The 24,944-nt window shown below is 40.7% G+C and overlaps 1 protein-coding gene across 1 annotated transcript in view; it reads left to right on the forward strand.

The window, feature by feature from the left end:
• Positions 1-24,944, forward strand: part of LOC136863829 (beta-alanine transporter-like) — a 767,558-nt gene that overhangs the window by 645,978 nt on the left and 96,636 nt on the right. The window contains exon 7 of the mRNA XM_068226105.1: positions 24,765-24,891. Coding sequence (XP_068082206.1) covers positions 24,765-24,891 — 127 coding nt within the window. The remainder of the gene's footprint in view (positions 1-24,764; positions 24,892-24,944) is intronic.

Consider the following 24,944-nt stretch of genomic DNA (forward strand, 5'->3'; position numbering starts at 1 on the left):
TGTCCTTTCTAAGTATCGTTCCTTTGGTATTCATATTCATTGATGTTACCGTTGTTGTTGTTGTTGTTGTTGTTGTTGTTGTTGTTGTTGTTAATAAACGTGAACATTTGAATCTACCAAGCAGTACTTTGTAAGTTGAATTGTAATTAATTATACATACAACAATACATACATTACAAGCTTTCATTTCCCTCCCACCGAGCTCGATAGCTGCAGTCGCTTAAGTGCGGCCAGTATCCAGTATTCGGGAGATAGTAGGTTCGAACCCCACTGACGGCAGCCCTGAAAATGGTTTTCCGTGGTTTCCCATTTTCACACCAGACAAATGCTGGGGCTGTACCTTAATTAAGGCCACGGCCGCTTCCTTCCCACTCCTAGCCCTTCCTTGTCCCATCGTCGCCATAAGACCTATCTGTGTCGGTGCGACGTAAAGCAACTAGGAAAAAAATAGCTAGCATTTCCCTCCCTGAAGGGGTGGGGTGGGCGACCTAGTAGGTTATGCCTACTCACTGGCCAGGGTACAACAATCATAATGGCAATAACAATAATATTGTTGTAGTGCGGAGTGGCCGCGCGTGTTAACGCGCTACGGCTAGGGAACCAAGCTCTGTATTCCGAATACGAGTGGGTTCAAACCCCACCGTCGGCCACCTTCTTGCCTACTTTCATTCGCCATCATTAATTTGATCTTTATTAGCTCCTCAACTGAGGTTTTCATCATGAAAGGCGTTCAGCCATAAAAACATGACATATAAATTCACCTCATCTATCCCCGACCCGTATCAAGAAAAGGGACTAATCAAACAAATTGATTCTTGATAGATTTTTTCAGTTTCAATTCAATTCAATTAATTTATAATTTATAACTCTTAGGCCTAAGTTCTTCAGTCTGCCGAAACTAATTTTGAATAAATACACTTATAAACTGATAGCCTCCGTAGCGTCCGCTTCTGTGGTGTAGTGGTTAGTGTGATTAGCTGCCACCCCCGGAGGCCCGAGTTCGATTCCCGGCTCTGCCATGAAATTTCAAAAGTGGTACGAGGGCTGGAACGGGGTCCACTCAACCTCGGCAGGTCAACTGAGTAGAGGTGGGTTCGACTCCCACCTCAGCCATCCTCGAATTGGTTTTCCGTGGTTTCCCACTTCTCCTCCAGGCAAATGCCGGGGTGGTACTTAACTTAAGGCCACGGCCGCTTCCTTTCCTCTTCCTTGTCTCTCCCTTCCTAACTTCCCATCCCCCACCAAGGCCCCTGTTCAGCATAGCAGGTGAGGCCGCCTGGGCAAGGTACTGGTCATACTCCCCAGTTGTATCCCCCGACCCAAAGTCTCACGCTCCAGGACACTGCCCTTGAGGCGGTAGAGGTGTGATCCCTCGCTGACTCCGAGGGAAAACCAACCCTGGAGGGTAAACAGGTAAGGAAAGGAAGAAAGCCTTCGTAGCTCAAGCGGCAGCGCGCTGGCCACTTTCTGCTGGATTCTGTGGTTCAAATCTCGGTCACTCAATGTGAGATTTGTGCTGGACAAAGCGGAGGTGGACAGGTTTTTCTCCGGGTAGTCCGGTTTTCCCTGTCATCTTACATTCCAAGCGACACACTCTAATATTATTTCATTTCATTTGTCAGTCAGTAATCATTGGCCCAGAGGAGTACGACAGGCTTCAGCAGCTCACACAACTCCTACCATCACCGTTAGATGGGGGCTTCACTGATTACATACCTGACTCGGTCGAATGACTGGAATCAGTCTATAGATTTGTTCGCATTTATAAACTACCCGAAAAAGAAAACATATGGTAAACAGGATTACAACTGAAAAAGGAACAACTTTGTCCGCCTCTGTGGTGTAGTGGTAAATGTGATTAGCTGCCACTCCCGGAGGCCCGGGTTCGATTCCCGGCTCTGTCACGAAATGTCAAAAGTGGTACGAGGGCTGGAACCGGATCCACTCAGCCTCGGGAGGTCAACTGAGTAGAGGTGGGTTCGATTCCCACCTCAGCCATCCTGGAAGTGGTTTTCTGTGGTTTCCCACTTCTCCTCCAGGCAAATGCCGGGATTTTACCTAACTTAAGGCCACGGCCGCTTCCTTCCCTCTTCCTTATTCCTTCCAATCTTGCCATCCCCCCGCAAGACCCCTGTTCAGCATAGCAGGTGAGGCCGCCTGAGCGAGGTACTGGTCATCCTCCCCAGTTGTATCTCCCGACCCAGAGTCTGAAGCTCCAGGACACTGCCCTTCATGCGGTAGAGTTGGGATCCCTCGCTGAATCCGAGGGAAAAACCGACCCTGGAGGGTAAACAGAAGAAGAAGAAGAAAATAACTTAATTAGAATGACATGTTTCGTTCTTGAAAGGACATCATCAGATTCTGCCAAATCACACTCAAAAATATTTAGAAATGTATGTTTATTTCTGTTTAAATCCTTAAAAAGTTGAAAATTAGAACATATAGAAGTGAGGACATCATTTAGGTAAGTTCAAGTTTTTAAGGATTTAAACGCGAATAGTCATAAATGTGTATACATTTCTAAGTATTTTTGAGCGCCGGGCTGACTGGCTCGGGCGGTTGAGGCGCTGGCCTTCTGACCCCATCTTGGCAGGTTCGGCTCTGGCTCAGTCCGGTGGTATTTGAAGGTGCTCCAATACGACAGCCTCGTGTCAGTAGATTTACTGGCACGTTAAAGTACCCCTGTGGGACTAAATTCCGGCATATGGGCGTCTCCTAAAACAGTTAAAGTAGTAAGCCAATAACATTATTATTATATATTTTTCAGTGTGTTTTGATAGTCTGATGATATTTTTGAGACATGCCGTTATATTTTCGTTAAGTTGGTGCTTTTTCAGGTATAATTCTGTTATCACATGTTTTCTCTTCGAGGTGGTTTAAACATTTTATTCAAAATTAGTTTCGGCATACTGAAGACATTAAGAGTTTAACAGAGAAAGTTATATCCTAGTCAAGTGCTTAAACACTAACTCCTCGCAGGTAATAGAACATAAAGTGTTAATGCAACATACAAACAAACAAACTTGTGTGCATGTAGCCCTTTGAGGGTTCAGGGCTGACAAGAGGGCTCCTGCTCAGGGTATACTGAAGTGCCAACTGGTTAGCGTAACGATTTTATCATCTGAATTGCTTGGCTTTCATGACCGATTTGGCTATATCCCTTATCGCACACCACCTCAGTTCTTCTCACGGCTGCTCGGCACCTCCGAAAATCGTAAAGAATAGTTATTATTATTATTATTATTATTATTATTATTATTATTATTATTATTATTATTATTATTATTATTATTATTATTATTATTATTGTTGTACAATTTGTTTTACGTCTCACCGACACAGATAGGTCTTATGGCGACGATGGGATAGCAAAGGGTTAGGAGTAGAAAGGAAGCAGCCGTGGCTTTAAGGTACAGACAAGCTTTGGCTGGTATAAAAATAGGAAACCACGCAAAACCTTCTTCAGCGCTGCCGACAGTGGGGCTCGAACCCTCTATATCCTGGATGCAAGCTCACAGCTGCGTGCCCCTAACCGCACGGCCAACTCGCCCGATATTATTTTTATTATTATTATTAAACAATGAAAATATGGCTTCAACGACACCAGAAAGCTTAGGACAAATAGAAGTAATTAATTTGGATTTATAGACGTAAGGAAAGAGCGCTACTGTTAAAACGGCAGCTTCGGTCCATCTATTGTGAAGCAAATTAAATAAAACCAGTGAAGCTTTTTGTTTTACACGATCATTGACATCGTGATCATAGCTACGGAACAACCAGTTTTAGGTGTAATTTGAGCTATGGCGACTAGCCATTTCATTTTTAAAAACTCGCATGCATTTCAAGGAACTTGGTGCCACCTTGGTGAAAAAGCAGTGACGATGTCATAAAAATAGACTATTAATAATAAGAAGACCGGGCGAGTTGGCCGTGCGCGTAGAGGCGCGCGGCTGTGAGCTCGCATCCGGGAGATAGTAGGTTCGAATCCCACTATCGGCAGCCCTGAAGATGGTTTTCCGTGGTTTCCCATTTTCACACCAGGCAAATGCTGGGGCTGTACCTCAATTAAGGCCACGGCCGCTTCCTTCCAACTCCTAGGCCTTTCCTATACCATCGTCGCCATAAGACCTATCTGTGTCGGTGCAACGTAAAGCCCATAGCAAAAATAATAATAATAAGAAGAAGAAGAATAAGATTGCTACAGTCGAACCTCGATATCTCGAACCTCCATGACTCGAATTTTCAGTATCTCGAAGTAACTTAAATTTCCCGGCCGTTTGTCCTATTCTTCACGTGTATATTTGCTCTATTACTCGAAATTCGATACACAAAATTCTCGATTTCTCGAAGCAAACATTTCCTCCCTTGAGGAAAAAAATACTCTGTAACTCGTATTGTGTACAACATGAACTGTGCAATACGGCCTCTGTGAGGAACAGTTAACAAGTAAAGAAAGGGTTACAGTGATGCTGGGAGCTAATATGACGGGAACCGAAAAACAAAAACTTCTAATGATCGGAAAATCGGTGAAGCCTCGCTATTTCTCGGGTGTGAATTAATTACCGGTCACGTACGAAAGCAACCCCCCGAAGTCGCAGATGATAAGCTCCATCTCGGCTGCGTGGTATTGATGAGAAGTTTGAACGTGAAGGAAGGAAAGGTTAACAGTAACAAACAGAAGAGACTAACGGGTTTTTTCCAAAAGTTTTAACCGAGGTATGATTCTTGTTTCACTACTGTATGTACTGTATCCCGTCTTCTAAACAGTTACTATAATAAGGGTTATAATTGAATCGATTATTTCAGAAAGCAGTCAAGTGCCAAAAAATGAAAAAATGAGTTAATGGCAGAATATGTTACTAAGAGGGTATACGCACATTTTGGTACTGAAACAAGTCGAGAAACGTCCTCCTATAATGGTCAGGCATTACATTGAATTTCGTATTTAGTTCAGAAACCAGTTAAGTGACACCGGTTGGCTGGTACATTTTGTGATGTGCCGCACCTTTACGGTTGGCGCTTCTGTTCTGAATTGTTATTGTTGTGTTTCTGGAATCGCATATTCGCAGTTTTGTGAACAACTGATTCAAAAAGAGTTTCATTTGTTTAGTGCAGTGTTTTTATAATCGTAGTGATATATCTCAAAGTTCAGAAGACGAACCTGTATCTAAAAACAAACGAGGAGTGGTAGACAAACGATCTCACACGCATAATAATATTCGAATGCAAGGGTAAAAGGAGAAGGTTAAATTTCTTACTCGGGCAAGGAAGTACCTGGATTGAACCCTACATTATTCTTTGTTATTGTTTGTTTTAGTTACCTATCAATAAGATACGTGACCCACATGCCTTAAAACCTTGCCTGATGGAATATGAATATTTTTATGAGAGCATTTTACAATGGCCTACTACAGAGACAGAATGTGCTGTGGAGTTTGTTTATGAGCATTGATTACCTCCTGTCATGATAAGCAGACATTGCTGATTTTATCCTTTTAATTATTATACTTGTATCAGCAATGCAGTCTAAACCTATTAAAATATTTTCTATTTACACAAATGTGGGATTTTTGACAAAATCCTTTCAAAATTCAAGAATTATCCCATAAAAATATGTTTACAACACTCGTTTATTTCAGAAACCAGTTAAGTGGAAAATTTTCCGGGTTTTTTTGCAGCAAAGTTAATAAGCACAAAATATTTTCCTTAGATAAAAAGTATTAAGAGACATAATACTTTCAAGCTAAAATATTAAAACCCCTACCATAACATTTTGTCTGACGCTAGACAGTTTCTTTCATTTTCCCAAAAATGATAGACTTGGCGTTTGACTGGTTTCTGAAATAATCGATGAAATTCAAGTGATGCCATAAAATAGTTTGTATATTTTAATGAAAAAAATTAAAACCTACAACTTGTTTTCCAGTCATTGACCGGGTCAGGGATGTAATGAATGAAACTTATATAGGCTGTTATTGCAATGGGGTCGCCACTCCCAAGGTGATTTATTCATGAGTGATAAATGCTATGAAATGAGAATGGAGAGTGTTGCTGGAATGAAAGATGACAGGGAAAATAGGAGTACCCGGAGAAAAACCTGTCACGCCTCCGCTTTGTCCAGCACAAATCTCACATGGAGTGACCGGGATTTGAACCACGGCATCCAGCGGTGAGAGGCCGACGCGCTGCCGTCTGAGCCACGGAGGCTCCTTGTATATTTTAAATACTGTTAAAAATAATGTATTCAGCATAAGACCGTAGATACATGTGATTCAATTGTGTTTTATGCATGCTCAAAAACGGTATTCTCTAAATCTCAAAAATTCGATAACTCGAAATAAGGTTTAGCTCCCGAGGTGATTCGAGATATCGAGTCTCCATTGCATTTGTTTTGTAACGTCCAACTAGCTACTTTTACGGTTTTCGGAGATGCCGAGGTGCCGAAATGTTGTCCTGCAGGTGTTCTTTTTCAAGCCAGTGACGATGTCACTCGGCTATTTCGGTCCTGCACTTGAAACCATTTTGTTTAAAAATGTGCGTGTATGTTATTTTTAAGCTCTGCGATATTTCCTACTTCACTGTCGAAGAGGAGTAATACACGTTCAGGGACATGGGACTTTATCACTGCGAGAGTCTTTGTAGAAGTTACGATGTAAACGCTCCCGCTAATCAAGGGCACAAGTACGCTCAAAGCGGTGGGACTTGTTATGTGAACAGAGTTCGGTTTGAACTTAACTTTAAACTTTATGAATAGAGGCTCCTATTACTCCTCGCTTCCGTGAGCGAAGAAGTAGCAGATGCTCCCACAAGTACACGTATCAGTGTCTGGAGCTGTTCCAAGCAAAAGATACGTGTTAGAAACGCTCATGCATTTCGTACAATTGAAACTTAGAAAGAGGGAAGTTAAAGAAAATATTGATTTATGAAAGAGATAACACAAATTTTGTTTCTTTGCTTTTTTCTTGTCCGTGTTTAACAGAGTGGGGCTCATTTTTCATGTACGTGTTTAAAGTACTGTACCGTACCCAGGGGTAAATACCCTCTAGGACGATGCCTCCATTCCTGTATGAACATCCAACTAACTCAGGGTTCGGCAGAGAGTGGGTTGGTTGTCGATTGGGTCAGGATAAAAGTCGAAGTTCTACTCAAAATATAAGTAAATGACAGGATAATGTAGGTATAACACGAATGAGAAACAATCATATGGGGTAAGATGGATTTATTTATAAATACTCCCAAATCATTCTACTTGAAAGTTAAATATCAAAATGGCATCATAAAATTCAAAAATAAAAGAAAACTGGACATTACAACTTCAATTATATGAGAAACAAAATTGAAATAAAGTATCAAGCACAACATGAATACTTGTATACTTTCAAACTGATCATCTTCTTATTAGTCCATGGTTCAAGAAATATGTGATCATACGTGTACGCATACACTGATATGTAGTTAATTCAATACTATTCGCTTCGCATGGAGTTACACACTTATGCATCACAACGATACGGTTATGAAGTTAATTAATTCGAGAGTCGCCAAACTACTACTGTTAAAGAAAGTTACAATAAAAGAAAAGTTACGATGAAAAGAAAAACTAAGACGCTATGGGACCTTATATGAGTTATGCAAAACACTAGGGGCATTTCCTACGCTATATGTACAACAAATCAAACAAGCAACACTAAACACTTCTATTTACATTGGATAATGAGAAAAGGTCTTACGTGCTACACAGATTCTACGTGAATCGCGGTTCACCACAAAGGATCTAGACAGAACTCGATTGACCATCAATAAAATTTAGCACTCGGGCTGTTCCCCATTAAAACAACGAGACAAGGTATTCAAACAACATATAACAATATACAACATCATCCTGAAAGGGAAAAACATATAAATATCCATCAATATCTTGTAGAAAGCAATGGGCAACATTGCCTCCTGCTGCTGCATTTGAGCTCTCAACAGCGCGGTCATCCGTCATATATTTCCGGGTAGGCTCCGAGCTGAAAGGAATGTTGAACTCAACACTGTGCTAAAGTTTGGATTCAGTCTCCCAAGACTGTCACAAGGAAATAACATCTCACTCGCACGGTCAAATAAAAACACAGCCAACTTATCAGCTTGCAATGAGATAACGTCTGTCACCGTCTTTACGGAAAGTCACGTATAATCCTTCCTTCCTTATAGCATGCTTTTACCATTTAATACACATCAGACTCATTAGTCTGGAATTAATTCCGTCAATTCTGATATCAATATACACTCAGAAGACAATTGGCAGGTACATCTCCACTGCACAATATTCTCTCGCAGATCAGGCCTACAAGCGGCCTACACTATAATTCAGCATGCACTCTTATATCTCATATCACTTATGAATCACATTGGCCTTCTACACTATGAGACCCGGTTCATTTCCCGTGCAAGTCATTGGGTAAACAGTTTCCAACTTAGTTTTAAAGATCCTATTCTTACAACGCTGTTATGCAGCTACTTCGGACAGCTCCTGTAATACATGCGTCATGCAATTAGCTATATCTGTGTCTCTAAATAACCGAAATAAAATGACAAAGTAAGTATTTTAACTCTGAATTTAGATGAATTTGTCAATCTAATTCCCCTAGCATATATTCATAAAGAAAAATCGGAATATCCTACACTAAATTAAGCATGTATGAATAAACAACAACTAATCCTAACAAATCCCTCATTATCCCAACTATCCAGTCGTAAATCAGAATGAAGATGAAAAGTACATGCATTATTCTCATATCCTTATTTACAACACCATTAAATTGAATCAAACACATGCCGTCAGGCTTACTTTAATAAAAATCCTATCTAAACTGCCCTAGTGTCTTATCATAATTCATATAACATGGAATAATAAATACATGCGTCTTAACTTAGTCTGGCAACTCTCGGGATACATGGTAGCAGTTTACATCCCTGCTGTATGAGGAAATTACACCATGATGATCACAGTTTCAACACGTGGAGAAGCACTTCCTTCTTCCATATGCGCAGCCATCTTCTTCCTGAAAAGTTATTTACACTGGAACACAAAACCTAGGGATGAAAATCTCTTCACCGCTCAATGCAATACGTGCCGATCAACCCTTATTGACCAAATCAGCCAAACACACTAACTCCTCAATAATTATAACTCCAATTTAAAGGGTATACACAGTTTGATAGCGGCACGCGGTACGCTACGATACTTCCTCATGAACACGACCGACACGAATGTGTGATACAATAACACGTGTCTCCTGCACTTGTTACACTGCGGCTAATGATCACCGTCTATGTTGGAATTACACTGTGCAATAATCTAATCTGCAGTTTCCTCTGGAACAATTATATCTTCCAGCTACACGACTGAAACACTTGTTCGAAATAATATACTATTACTGATATAACACTTCTGCACTGTCTAAGCAGTCCGATCAAAATACACTTCCACACTCTCCAAACAATCATATCAGAGTCATGTCTACCGTCTCCAAGTGATTCTAACAGAGTGACGCTCTTCCGAGCTTGGGTTACTGAGGAAGCTTCCGTAACGCCGTTGCAATTCTGGGGTTCCCGGTTGTCTAAACCAACCACCTATCGGAAAGCTTGCTATGTCTGATGACACAATATAAATTGCAATACATCCGTGAAACACAGCTCAAATAATCGCAAATCTTTTCCTCTAATTATAATATCATATTTCTGAATTTATATCACTTCTACATCTGTGGAAAACCAACGAATGACAGAAATTAACATGAGCTACTGTACACGTTTGCCAGCCTGGAACTGAGACTTGGCGCGACGTCGACTCCATGGTTGCCGATTCCTTACATTCTTATTGGCTGAAAATAATGCTTATTCAGCATCTAGTGCACGTGCCGAATCTTGCCCACGCTTGGTTACGCCAACCTATTCTCACGGTCAGAAGGAAGTGTTAAGCAACGTCCAGCGACATGATATCTCCATAGACATCCGGTCTCAGCTATCTGGGATTCAATACTTTACCATTTATGACTGTAACTTGTATGAATAAAATTTATATATATTTTGTCCAATAATACTCTAAATATTTCATATGGGCCGGCAGGATACGGTTCAGTAGTGTTTTCAAAACCATGATAATCTATTGGCTTAACATTTTTTAAATATATCCACATTAATTTGAGAAATTTGCTCACTCAGAAGCGGCCGTCACCTTGAATACCACTTTTCACAGGTTAAGTGAAATATTACGAGGAATTGGATATCTAATACATCCCCTACTTTCATTGTGTCAACTGTTCCTTTATCCAACTTTACATGAACAGATTTCTAACACAACACAATGGTGTTGATTTTGTTGATATAATTGCATTTAATATAAAAGCAAACTTTATCATACGTATCTTGTTCTTAATATGTTTCTAGATACTTGATCTTACTGAGTTCAGCTGTATGATTCTTGTCCTGTCAAATGCATTTCGAAGTGAACTTGATTTCGATGTAACGTAGATGTCAACATGGATTCTTTATTAAAACTGCACTGGAGACTGAACTCTGTTGTTGTTCCCATCTCGTGATTGAAGCAGCATTTTACTTTCATTTGTCCATTGACACTGGCTTCGATCAAGTATACGTTTCACTCATGCCTCGTCTCATTTTAAACTATGGATGGTGATGAGTAATGACATTCAGGTCTCGGCCAATATCTGTGAATGCTGTTAAAGATGCCATGCATAACGTCAGTTGAGTTAAAAGTCCACTTCCTACCTAAGTGATGGAAGTAATAAAAAGGTCCGGTGATGAAAACCTAGCACTACCGGGCGAGTTGGCCGTGCGGTTAGGGTCGCGCAGCTGTGAGCTTGTCTTCGGGAGATAGTTGGTTCGAATCCCACTGTCGCCAGTCCTAAAGGTGGTTTCCAGGGTTTCCCATTCTCACACTAGGCAAATACTGGAACTATACCTTAATTAAGGTCACGATCGCTTCCATCCTACTCCTACCCAATCGTCATCGTAAGATCTACCCGTTTTGTTTCGACGTAAAGCAATTTCTAAAAATCCAAAATGTATTATAACATGAAAGAATGCGATGAAATTCTAAAATATATTACTTCACTATATTCAGTATTCTTTTCCCTCTTAATTTTAAGACCAAAATATGTTTAGCTAGTATAACTGTAAGGATAAGAGTTGAGTAGTTAGAAAATTTAATAAGCAGGAAAAATTATACAGTCCGCCTCTGTGGTGTAGTGGTTAGTGTGATTAACTGCCACCTCAGGAGGCCTGGGTTCGAGTCCTGGCTCTGCCACGAAATTTGAGAAGTGGTACAACGACTGGAACGGGGTCCACTCAGCCTCAGGAGACCAAATGAGTGGAGGGGTTTCGTTTCCCACCTCAGCAATCTTCGAAGTGGCTTTCCACTTCCACTTTCCACTTTTCTCCGGGCAAATTACGAGATGGTACCTAACTTGAAGCCACGGCCGATTCCTTCTCTCTTCCTTGCCTCTCCCTTCCAATATTCCCATACCCACAAGGCCCCTCTTCAGCAAAGCAGGTGAGGCCACCTGGGCGAGATACTGGCCACTCTCCCCAGTTGTATCCCCGACCAAATATCTAACGCTTCAGTACACTGCCCTTGAGGCGGTAGAGGTGAAATCCGTCGCGGAGTCCGGGGGAAAACCAACCCTGGAAGTTAAACAGATAATGAAATAAAATTAAGGATGTTATATATTGTTAATCATGAATATACTACTTATTTCAGATATGTTTATTTAAAATGTTGAATATTTTAAATACAGTAAGCATCGTATACGTTAAAAAATAATTAATTAGGTTCATACTGAAAATATTTTGTTTGCGATCAGTTAAGTTTTAATGCCTCTACGTAATATACCGTGCGTTTATTTAAACTCTTATTTTGGTATTTTTGTTCTTATTGAAGAAAACACATAAATTTAGTTTTCAAGGGACAATTTCAAAACCACTGCTGATTGAATTTTATATGGCCTTATTTAGTTCCATACTTCTTGTTTAATTAGTAACTGTCTAAACAATCGTCGTCAAGATCTCCCTCTACTTCTCTTACCCTCCATGGCCGGGTCCATTATTCTCGCCACTCGCCTCACACGACCCCACCACCGAAGCCGTTTTTTTTACGTACCTCTTCATCCATAGAGTTCATTCCAAACATAGCATGTATCTCATCATTACGTGTACCCTCCGGCCATTGTTCCCACTCGTTTTCAATGGCGATCATTCTCGCTACTTTCATGTCAGTTGCTTCTAACTTATGAATAAGATACAGTGGCGGTCAAAATAATAGAGCCACCTCTATTGACGAGATGAAGAACTAGGATATCTATTAGTTCGCAAAATCTCCACGAGTGCCGTGTTGTCAGTCCCTTTTAGACGATATCAGGGAAGACGTCGCTGCTGTCTGTAGTCGTGCGAAAGGAAGCGTTTGAGCTAGACGTTCGAAAAGAAGCATAAAGGTAAGAATCTTATGGGTCAAAATAATAGAGCCGTTATACAGAAGTCCCGTTCAAATTGATTTTTTGCAGTTGTTTTGTGGGCTAGCGATATTATTTGTCTACAAACCTCCACTCAATATTATTTTGTATGTAAACTGACGTTTGGTTTTGTTTACATTCTTCTAGATGGGCAGAGCAGAGCATACAAGTGATGATGGTCGTATAGTAATGTTCCGGATGTTCAAAAGTGGGATATCCATGAATCAAATAGCCAAAGATTTACACGTTTCGCGAAAACGAGTCCAGAACGCCATTAGACTGGCAAAACAAACAAAGCCGCAGGTGGGGAACAGGGGGCGACCTCGTGTAACTACTCCTCGCGTAGACAGACTCATCACTAGGGAAGTAAAGAAACCTATTTTTGTCACCACCACGACTGAAAGCCATTTTGTTTAGCGATAAAAATGATGTTCAACCATCAACTTCAACGATTCAAAGACGACTGAGATCCGAAAAATTGAACGGGCGCATTGCGAGGCAGGAGCCACATGTTTCAAAAGCTAATGTTCGGAAAAGGTTGGCCTTCGCCCGGAGAAATGAACACAAACCCAATATTTGGTGGAGGAACATCCTTTGGTCCAATGAATCCAAGTATAATACGTTTGCCTCAGACGGAAAAGTCTATGTGCGCCGCCCACCAAACCAGGAATTTAATCCCAAGTACACTTTAAAAACTGTGAAATACGGTGGCGGAAGTGTTACGGTATGGGGATGTTTTTCATGGTATGGCCTTGGTCCAATACACCGTATCAACGGCATAATGAACGCAGAAATGTACAACGACATCTTAGCAAATGTGATGCTGCCTTATGCTGAAGAGGAAATGCCGCTGAAATGGAAATTTCAGCACGATAACGATCCAAAGCATACTGCAAGGATCATAAGGCAGTTTTTTCAATATCACCATATCGAAGTATTAGAGTGGCCACCTCAATCCCCTGACGCATCATCCATCGAGAACTTATGGGAGATCGTAGACAATAGAATTGACCGCTCAAAAGCTACGTCTTTAGATAAACTTTGGGAAGAAATCCAGAGAGCCTTGTATGCGATCAGCAGCGACGAATGCAGGCGTTTAGTCGACTCTATGGGTAAGAGGTGCAGGGAAATCCTCAAAAATAAGGGTTACACCACGAAGTACTAATGCACTCCTATGCAAAAACGACTGTTCCTGTAAATTTCATAAGACTTAGATCAAGTACAAAATATTTGTGTCAATTGGCTCTATTTTTTTTGACCCTGTGGTCTGGTATTATTTTGAATATTATTGATTAGTTTCAGTAGTGTTATCTATATAACTGACTGTGGTACAATGTGACTCTGTTGTAATGGTTCCTGTACAACGTAAAATTATGTTTCCATCATAGTACAAACATGTCTAGTAATAAATTTGCACTTTATTCTAAACCTTTGCCAGGTGGCTCTATTATTTTGACCACCACTGTACATGAAGTTAATGAAGCACTGAGTGATATAGTAGTCAGAGCCAACAACGAGTACATGGAGTACAACAAAATTTGTCTGAAAACAGACCAGTGTAAAGGTAGTTTCATCCGTGAGCTGACTTCTTTCTTACTGTGTGTTCATTACATTAACTTTGCTGCATCTTTATTCAACCTCACTATACCACCCTCCTGGGAGAAAACGCAACCTAAATATGTGAAATGGTCTGCGTATTCCGGTTTTGTATTCCCAACTTGGCATTCAGTTCTTTTAGGTCCAGTCTTGGAAAAGCAATTTTCATATCTTACTCACAGAGCCATTTTCATGTTCCAATGTATTAGATTGCAAGCTTTCAGCACCTGCCACTAAAAAAGTCGTCGGCGAACTGCTTACTACATTTCCACCGAACTGCATCCCCCCTCTACCACTTTGTAGCTTTCAGTAGATGATCTACGTAAACTATGAGAAACAAAGGTGAGGGATTATAGCCTTGTCCAGCCCCTGTAGGTATTTCGAACCAAAATCTCATTCTACTATCAATTCTCATTGTAACCCAGCTGTCTAAATAAATGTTATGATTGCTTTAAAGAACCTACCTTCAATCTCATAAGCCCTCTGCACGGCTAACATATTTCCCCTCTGTATTCTGTCATATGCCTTCTCTTTATCTATGAAACATGAACATAACTGTCTATTCCTCTCCATGTTCTTCTGTCCAGTTTCCTCATCCTGGAGATTTTCTACTCTTATTCGTCTACAGATATATTTCACTTTCTTTTTAGAGGTACTTAGCTCACTACAGATCAGATAAGGGTCTCTTTCCTCGAAAGATCACAGGAATACCCGCACTTTCCTGACACAGTCCGTTATGTATCTGGTTCCCCTACCCTCCCATGTGTAACGGTGAGCAGCCTTATGTTTGAAGAATCTATTTGTAACTGCTAATCCTAATACTAGCACCAGAAGTCCAGTAAAAGGTTCCCATTCCCACAAGCATCCACATCTTTCCACCAGTTTCCCTTCAATTATATTTCCAATTCTCACATTGAAATCGCCCATTAGCACTATCCTATCCCTGTTCTTGGCTCTGACTACTGTGTCACTAAGTGCTTCATATACTTCAACCTCATCTGCACACTCACATGGTGAACAGACTGAGACAATACAATTTTCGTCGTAATCCCTCCAACTGGTAAATCTACCCACACCATTCACTAATTTACGCGCCTAACAGACATTGTTTCGTGCAATAGTACTCCTGATTAATAATCCTACCGTATAGTAGGCCCTACTTCACACTTCTCTTTTTATAAACATGTCGAGAACACTTTATAAACTCTTATCTCTTCCTTGTTATCTCTCTTTACTTGATTATTATTAACTCCCAACACATGCAGGCGCATCCTCCCTTCTGACTTAGCTCAGTTGTACTTTATTCTTCCATAAGCCCCATTAATATTGATGGCTCCATTTCGGTCGCCAATTTATTTCCAAGGAATCCCTCGCATGTCAGGTGGAAGAGGGACTGCATTTAAATTATGTTGTAAACTATGGCGCGTAAATTGTATACAGCACGTGTGGAAGCTTACACCACGTAATTAAACGGTTAGAGCTTTCAATGAAGACTTAAAACCGGACCACAACGCTGTAACACATAAACAACTTTTTGAAGTGAGAACCTCGGTCTCCTGATGAATACGTAATTATAGTACTTTAACCTGCACTCTTCAGGTAGTTAAGATGAACTATGCATGGTGTTCGCGTATACGCGAAAATATTTAACTTCCTGTCCACTACTCCAAATTGTTAATTGTTTATATTCCCTATTTTGGGTTGATTAATGCCACAGTACCTTTCTATTTGACGACTTCTCTTGCCTCAACTTTATTCTTTCATTTTATTCTATTTTACTTATATATTTTTTTGCGTCTACATTTTAGCATAGCAATTAACGTACTGAATAGCCTTCTTGCTTATTCTGTTCTCGACCTTTCTATGATTTGAATTTGAAAGCCTCTTCGTGAGGTAAATCTAGAAAAGGCTCCTAAGAAGTAAGAGGTAGAATCATCAGTCATTAGTTCCAAATGTATGGCCCCAGTAACCATACACAAAAAGAATAACATAGGATTCACCCAAGACTTTTTATTTATAACTTGGGGATTTGACTAAATAGGAAAAGGGATCAGCGTAATAAATTTCCATAGGAGCGAAAGGTCGTTGAACACTTGATCGGAAGGTAGGAAATTTTCCCATAATTTGAGAAGCAGGTTGAGGTTTGGAGCGAATGCAACGTACACATTTACGAACTAAGGAGTTAACTTCGTGAATTATATTGATGATCTAATAATGTTCACGAATTATACCAAGCAAGCTGCGAACACATGTGTGAAGATTTGGTAATGATATTGACGAATTATCAATGCAGTAACGTGATGTTTAGTGGGAAGAATAATAGGATGTTCCTTTCTTCTGGATAATTCGAAGAAGACAGCTTGCCTCCTACCCTTAAGAGACCACTGGAGTCAATAAAGGGTGATAAGGCTATCAATTTACTTCTCCTGGGCAAATAGATTCTCTTACTCAAAAAGTTTTTTTGCTATTTTGCTTCACGTCGCACCGACACAGATAGGTCTTATGGTGACGATGGGACAGGAAAGGCCTAGGAATGGGAAGGAAGCGGCCGTGGCCTTAATTAAGGTACAGCCCCAGCATTTGCCTGGTGTGAAAATAGGAAACCACGGAAAACCATCTTCAGGGTTGGCGACAGTGCGGTTCGAATCCACTATATCCCGGATGCGAGCTCACAGCTGCGCGCTTCTAACCGCACGGCCAACTCGCCCGGTCAAAAAGTTTAATTCTTCCGAAAAAACGTATTGCTGTGTTGCTAGATTCAATTCTGCATTAGACAAATGAACAGCTGGAATACGTGGTTGATCTAAGGAAAAATACTTCCACATCTTAAATACCTGGCGTCTCAGAACAGTGAAAGTTCAAATTCTCCTGCAGTCATGACTTTTTTTATCTTCATTCTGTTTTCGGGTAGGCAACATTTGGGAAGATTTGGCATTCCTGAAGTCTCAGATATCCTGATAACGACCTTATGATAAATAAATTAGACATAATAAATATCGACTACGGACAAAGGTATTGTGTATACCATCGTCACTATATGCTTGACTGTTTAATACGTATGCCATTCATTGGTAATGGTTACACCCGTCGGGGCTTAAGCGGGCCATGTTTAAATACGCTGTGGTCGTTCCAACAAGGCAAATCTTTCTAAACTGTATTTTAACTGATAGTGGTTTAACGTCTAAACACTCGAGTCATACTTCTTGTACAGGCAACCACTATGTGTAAGATGATGATTATGTGAATTATTTTATTATTATTAATTTAAGCCCACCAGTGAGCGCTTATGACTAGTTCGTTTTGGATGCTCACTTTCGCATCTTGCGTCCTGCTATAAGATATTTCCTTGCTTTCCTGTGAAAGAGGTTTGCGTGATTTAAGAACATTTGGAAGAGGAGACCACGATTTTACCATTTTACAAAATTTAGGGAGGTCTGAGACATCAGTATCGGAAATCCCAGTGGAAGTTTATTTCGTTACTTCATTGAGCCACATGCTTCCAGTCTTGTAGCTTTCGATGATTGAGAAGATCTTCTTCTTAAGCCTGTCGTTGTCCATTCTCATACGGTGCCCTTAAAACTTCAGCCGCCTACGTTGCATGCTAGTGTTAGCCGTTTACAACTGTTGGTACAGTTCAGAGTTCGCTTTCAGTCGGTACGTTCCATCCAGAACCACTCATCGCCCATGAATTTTCCAGAGGACCTATTCCAGATCTTCAATGATGCCATTCCTGTTCATCAGTAACGTCTACGCAGCATACAAGAACTGGGATCTGACAATGGTTTTATAATGGCATGTTTTGGTGTTCTTCGAAATGCACTGCCTTTTGTAACGGTTTTGCGACAGTTGGTATGCTGCGTTGAGTTTGGCACATTTGTCTAAGATGGAAGTTCCGTTTCTACCACTAGGGTGAACCCATTGGCCAAGATACCGGAATCTGTTGACTTTTACAATCTTATGCTCGTCAATTATTGTATTACTCTACGAAGAAGCAAGATGTAATGCGTGAGGAGCATGGCACTTGTACCAAAGACGATTTTCTGTGCGAAGGCTACCTGCTTCCGAATACGTTTGAAAGGGAAGAAAGACAGCTGACTGAAACTAAGTTCTTTCAAAATGACCTGTTTTTTTGCTAGTTGTTTTACGTCGCACCGACACAGATAGGTCTTACGACGACGATGGGACAGGAAAGGGCTAGGAGTGAGAAGGAATCGGCCGTGGCCTTAATTAATTTACAGCCCCAGCATTTGCCTGGTGTGAAAATGGGAAACCACGGAAAACCATTTTCAGGGCGGCCGACAGTGGGGTTCGAACCTACTATCTCCCGAATACTGGATACTGGTCGCACTTAAGCGACTGCAGCTATCGAGCTCGGTGATGACCTGTTTGGAATGCGTCAGGGAAGTCTGATGATAACAAAAAACAAAAAAAGAAAAAAAGGTGTGCATAATGTACTTCAGAACAACCCACACACCAGCTACTGAGCCACATCAGATTGAAATAATGCGTAAACATATTCTGCCAGCACCGAGTTTGAACCTTCGAACGTACGACACAACATTGGCCGTTATCGACCGTGGCCAGGGGGAAGTGTTTTGCAGCTCTCATACCTAACATTTCTATGTGAACTCAGTTTCTGATCAATACGGAGAGTCCCCTTTTATGGTTTTATGCATTCATTCATTACACCTTCTTATTGCTGGTTTGTCAGCAACGAATAGATGTATTACGAGCCATGCACGTACAGAGGAATATATTACCGGACGATAGAGTAAATGATTTCACGTTGGGTTGCAGAAATCTGAAGAAATAGGGGCGACTGAGCCGCACGTGCGTCACGAACGAAGTGTGGTGATGGGTAAGATTGGTCCTTGTAAGAGAATGATGAGAAAATGCCGTAAATGTAATCACTTCCCCTCGATTGGTGTGAATTTTCCCTCCACGGGGTGTTACGTGTGAAATAATGCAGTGGTCAGGTAGCTAATATCATCAAGTCCAGTTTCGTAGCTGTCCGTAAAGAGACCGATCGTAAGTTAATGAGTCACAGTATAAGCATAACATCATTTGTCCTTCCTAGGTGACTCCCCAATCATAGATGATGCCAGATGACCCAGTGGAAAGTGTCCACTGTTATGCGAATACAACACACCAGTACATAATTATCATCATTCGCAGCACAACATAGCAAGTAAATGGCCCTTATAAATTTAATTATTACCTGACTTTCTAACTTCTTGTCCCAGAACGTGTAAAGGAAATAATATCAGAACAAGCACGGAAATCACGGATGGTTATACTGTGTTAGGATAGGGTTGAAAAGTTCGATCTTTAAATGCACTACCTCCTCTCCGAAAGGGGCTTAGCTGACGTTTCTTGGCAATCCACACTTCAAACCCCAGCGAACCCAGTAGCGAATCCATCTATCCATCCGTCCGTTCATCCGTTAGTCCGTCCGTCCATGACTGGCGTCAGGAAGGCCATTCAGTGGTAAAACCAGATAAACAATACCCACATGAAGTGCCGACCCAAATAAATTAGGGAAAGGTCAGAAAGAAGAAGAACGGGTGATTGTATCCGTCAAGACACCAACTCACTTATCCAGCGTACATATCTATTTCTGAATCTCAGCATATGTTTGACCTCCAATATCGCTCAATATCAACCCCGCGTGATAATTTATGAGAAGTTATACAGGACAACTGGATAAACCATTCCCTCAATACCTTCACTGAATGCAGTATTACACACAGCCAAGCTGGCCATTTCACCTCACTACTGCCGTCATTTCTTCTGAATCACCACCCCGTTGAAAAGTTGCTGTACAGTATACAAATGGGAAACGAGCAGGCCGTTGTGATGATAGTTCTATTCATTTATTCTGTTTAATTTTTCAGTGTGACTTTAAGTAAAATTAGTGCAACGCCAGTGTGCACGAATTGTAGGTAATTTACTTGGGAGAAATAATTCACCTGTATCAGACATTTGGCGATCCGTAGCTGTAGGTTGATAACATTCACTCATTCATTCACTACTCATTCCACATTTATTATTCATTCAATCATTTATTTAATTCAAAAGAAGGGCTCTCTCCCCAGTTACTGGTTATCCGTACTGGGTGGGATGAGTCTTCTCCCCTATCATGCATGCATGAATATTCATATACCCATTCATAAATCCATCCATACATGTTTCCTCAATGCAGTTAGGGAATCAGTAATTAATTCATTTATTCATACATTAATGTAGATAAAATCGTAGGCGTGGCCCTTGCATGTGGAATGGTGATCCGCCTGTGCAAGGAGGCACTAATTTAGGCAGGGAATCATAGCAAATTAATTAATGCATTCATTCATATATCATATAACCGAAGTAGGACGGGATAGGACGGGCCTATCCCAATCGAATATGTAGAGTGACCTAAATGCAACAGAGAAAGAAGAATAGGGAGGGGGGCACATGGGGAGCGGGATTTCCGCTTACGTGTGCCTTGCAGAAATTAGGGAATGGTGAGGAATTAGTGTTTGACAGCTATTAGATTAGGTGGGGTCTTCCGTTTGGGCCTCAAGAGAAAGGGCCGGGTGTGTTATTCCTGGGAAGGTGGCTCCTTTTCTCACCAGGGGTGGATAACACGACCGGGCAGTAGTTATGCATAATCCCATCCATGCATTTATTCTACGAACCGAATGCTCTCTCCTCAGTTGGTGGCTATCCGTGACTGGGAGAGAAGCGTTCATTCATTTATCCATGCATGTATGACAATTTATTTCAGTCATGGAATCATTCATTTTAAAAAACTCATTCAGGCATTTATATACACATATGTATAGTGTCTGTGAAAATGGAGGAGGACTCTTTATGACAAATAAATACAAGGAATTGTATCAGACATTTGTAAAGAAACAAGAGATGCAGTAGTAGATACTATTTTACAGAGTTGAAATATCACGCGTGAAACCACAGACTTCAAAGGCATTTACAACACAAAGGAGGAACACGGATATTAAATCCACAAGATAAGAAGTTGCTTGTTGCGGAAATTGATTTTTGAAGTAGTTCTTTAGGCAGACGGGTGAAATAACATCATTAAAAATGCAATAGATATGAAGCGAATGTTCCAGAGGTAATGTATGAAAATGTCGTTACGGTAGCTTGTGTGTATAAAAGTGCTTGCGATTGATCTCGCTAGAAAAGTTTAAAACATGAAAGGGAGGTAAAGAAAACAGCAAGATGATTACTGTAGACTGAACACATAAGAACACAGCTATCAATTTACTTATTATCTATGCAGCAAAGGCGGACCCTGTCTGAATCGAAATTAGAATCTGGGTGGAAGAATTTGATGTGACGGAAATATCATTAATCAAATAGAGAAGTGTATAATAATGAGCAGAAATACAGTCTGGGTAGTCGGTAAATTGCAACATTTTCGATTCCAAGTGGTCCTAAGAGTTGCGCACATTGTAAATTACAACAGTCTATTGTAGGTCCGTCCCATAATTAACAGAATAACTCCTAACAGATCAATGTAGCACGTTATATATCATGTCACGTAAGTAAGAGTAGAACTTACGACAAATTGCTGTAGCTCTCTACAATGTAGTCTTCATCCTTCAATAAAGGAAAAAGCAACCTTCATCGATAGATGTAGGCGTCCGACTCGTTGGCTGAATGGTAAGCGTACTGGCCTTCGGTTCAGAGGGTCCCGGGTTCGATTTCCGGCCGGGTCGGGGATTTTAATCGCTTCCGATTAATTCTTCTGAGTCGGGGACTGGTTGTATGTGTCCGTCCCAACACAACATATCACACTACCAACCACCACAGAAACACGCAATAGTGATTACATCCCTCCATGTAGGGTTGGCGTCAGGAAGGGCATCCGGCCGTAAAATAGGGCCAAATCCCCATGCGCGACCCAGCTCGCACCCGCGACCACACAGGTGTGGGAAAAATCGGTAGTAAAAGAAGAATAAGAATAAGAAGAAGAAGAAGAAGAAGAAGAAGAAGAAGAAGAAGAAGAAGAAGAAGAAGAAGAAGAATATCGATAGACGTAGGCTACACCATACTCGTAGTTATAAATTTGCATAACTTTCAGTACTCAGTCTTTAATGCCCTGTGATTTAAACACCACCACAAGCTTTTATTTGCAACACGTGCCCGAACCCATACTCATTCATACCTCTCGCTCTCAAACTGTCAAACTCCTTTCAGGCTATATCCCCCCCCCCCCCCATCACGTGAGCTAATTAATGTGTAAAGTTCTGTAATATTAATATACACCATGTGAGCTTGTTATGTCGCACGAACATATCGAATGTTTTTATGGACCCCGTTATGTAAACTGATGAGTGAGAGCCGTGGTGATCACCCGCTCTACCTTTAAGTCATTTACTTCTGATTTTTATAAATGTACTGGCCTTTTAGTTCCATGCAGCGTTTCACTTCAGTTTACATATTTCACTCATCCCAGGGAAAAGCAAGATAATTCAAAACATTAAAATATTCAGGGGAGGCATTTGTTTTGTCTTTGAGCAATACGAAATTACTGATATTCAACAAATCTACCGTATTCGAACACTTTGAGCTTCTGATCCCGCCTGTCGTTTGGCATCTATCTGCTCAGTATGTAAGTTTACACATTCCGAGCTTCGAAAAAGTGTGCCCAGACTTATACACGTATTACTCAATCCTACCCACATATTGCAGGCAGTGGTCTCAAAGGTCTCAGGGGAGTTGGAATTCCGTACCTCACCAATATTAAAATGTCCCACTTTCTGTCCCTGCATCTATGAAACGTGTCCAGCTGGTACTTTGAAGTATTTGCGGTAGATCCGTCGGCACCTACTCTATCTCTACTGCGGCCAGCCACTTAGTGCCGAGGTTACTGACAGTGAAAACTTTTACCTTCTACCCCTCTATGAGCCTTCTGAGACTTGTACGGAGATGACCTTGCTTGCTCCTCTGATATCTTCACTGAATCAAATTAAGTGACTGATGACCTCCTTTTACATATAACCTTTTTGAGGTGAACAAAGAATATTTAAATGCGTACAAATCGTATAGACCTAGTGAAATGTTTTTGTTCATGATTTAGGTTCAGTGACTCATTTTAATTGTCATTTATAACTGATCAAACTTCTAATATATTTCCATTTGTAGTTTGTAATTTGCACGTATTCACTTGAAAATATCAAATGCCAGAAACTACAAAGTCATTCGTTGTGAATAACTATTCAACAAAGCACTGAATTACTAAAAAAGAAATACCGCAATCAGAATGGCTATATTTATTATGGCATTGCTACTGATGTAAGGAATGTATTAATTCCTTGCTTATTGGTTTGGATAATGAAGAGGTTTGAATAGAAGCTTTTGAGAAACGGGGAAAATATTGACCCATGCATTCATAATTTCCCAAAAAAGGCTTCTAGGTTGAGTCTCTTGCAAACGATACACCAATTTAATCTTTTTGTATAACGACAGGAACGTGCTAGGCGTGGGAAGGAAGCGGTCATGGCCGTAAACTGCATTAGGCGCTTCCTAAGAGTAGCATCAATGCTCGCGTCGTATCTGAGGGATACATAAACTCAGTCCATCTACACAACCCCTATATAATTTCTGGAAGATAGAAACCAACACAAAATGCACTTTAAGGTTTATTTCCAACATATCCATTGAAATGTTGAGATAGGACATTGGCATATTTAAAACAATTAAACTAATTATACGATTGTTTTTTTCACAGTCTTCAGGATTCTGAGATCGTAATGTTACTGATTAGTCGAACAACTCACTGAATACAGTTTTACAAATCATCTTCATTTTCAATTTCAAAAGATCTCGAACTGCAAGCACTAGAACAAATAATAATGAGCTAATTCACAGGAAATCAACCACATTAGAGATATACATGAATACTTTGCACATTTACTCGCTTCGTATCTGTGGGATAAAAGTAGTAGCAACTCGTGACATTTGTATTGCAGTGTATTGCATTTGTATTGGATGTAACCACTTCCGAGACAGAAAGCTAGGAGGAGAGATGGGTTTCTAGCCTCAAGCAAGCTAAAGTTATACCAAATAATCACCACCGTATATCTCACAGATAACAGGGGACTAATGCAGTGTTAATCAAGGTACAGCCTCAGCAATTGCCTGGTGTGAAAATGGGAAACGACGGAAAAACATCTTCAGGGCTGCCGGCAGTGGGGTTCGAACCCAACATCTCCCGAATACAAGCTCACAGTTGCGTGCCCCCAACGGCACAGCCAACTCTTTCGGTCCAACCGATTTAATCAGGAAACTCTCAATTATTATGCAGAATATAAATCTAATGATGTGAACAATTATTCCTCCTTACGGTTCCAGCTCCCCTTAATATGTGAAGGGAAAGGATTCTTAATCAAAGAGAATGATTGTTTTGATAATGTATCGGCAAAACTCAAATTTTAATATTTAGAAGAAGAACAGCCTGTACATCACTGCGGGGAAGTTCCAGTCGCGAAAAATTTCCTTTTGTGGTATTTATTTAAAGATACGAGTACATATTAGAGCTTCATTGTGTCCATTGTCACATGTAACTCAAGAATTATCGACAGACGAACATCCTATAGGAAACGTGGAGCTAATTTTTCATTAGTGTTGTGTTCATTGCAGGGTTCTGCCTGAATCACCCCGCTGGCTCTTGGCTCGCGGTCGATTCGAGGAGGCAGAAACTATCCTGAAGAAGATGGCACGAGTAAACGGCAAGAGTTTACCGGCCAACTACATGGTACAGCTTAAGGTAAACTTACACACTATGGCTTTAAGAATACGTCTTCTGTTATAAGAGATATA

The sequence above is a fragment of the Anabrus simplex genome, chromosome 2 (assembly GCF_040414725.1).
Source record: "Anabrus simplex isolate iqAnaSimp1 chromosome 2, ASM4041472v1, whole genome shotgun sequence".
Lineage (NCBI taxonomy): Eukaryota > Metazoa > Arthropoda > Insecta > Orthoptera > Tettigoniidae > Anabrus > Anabrus simplex.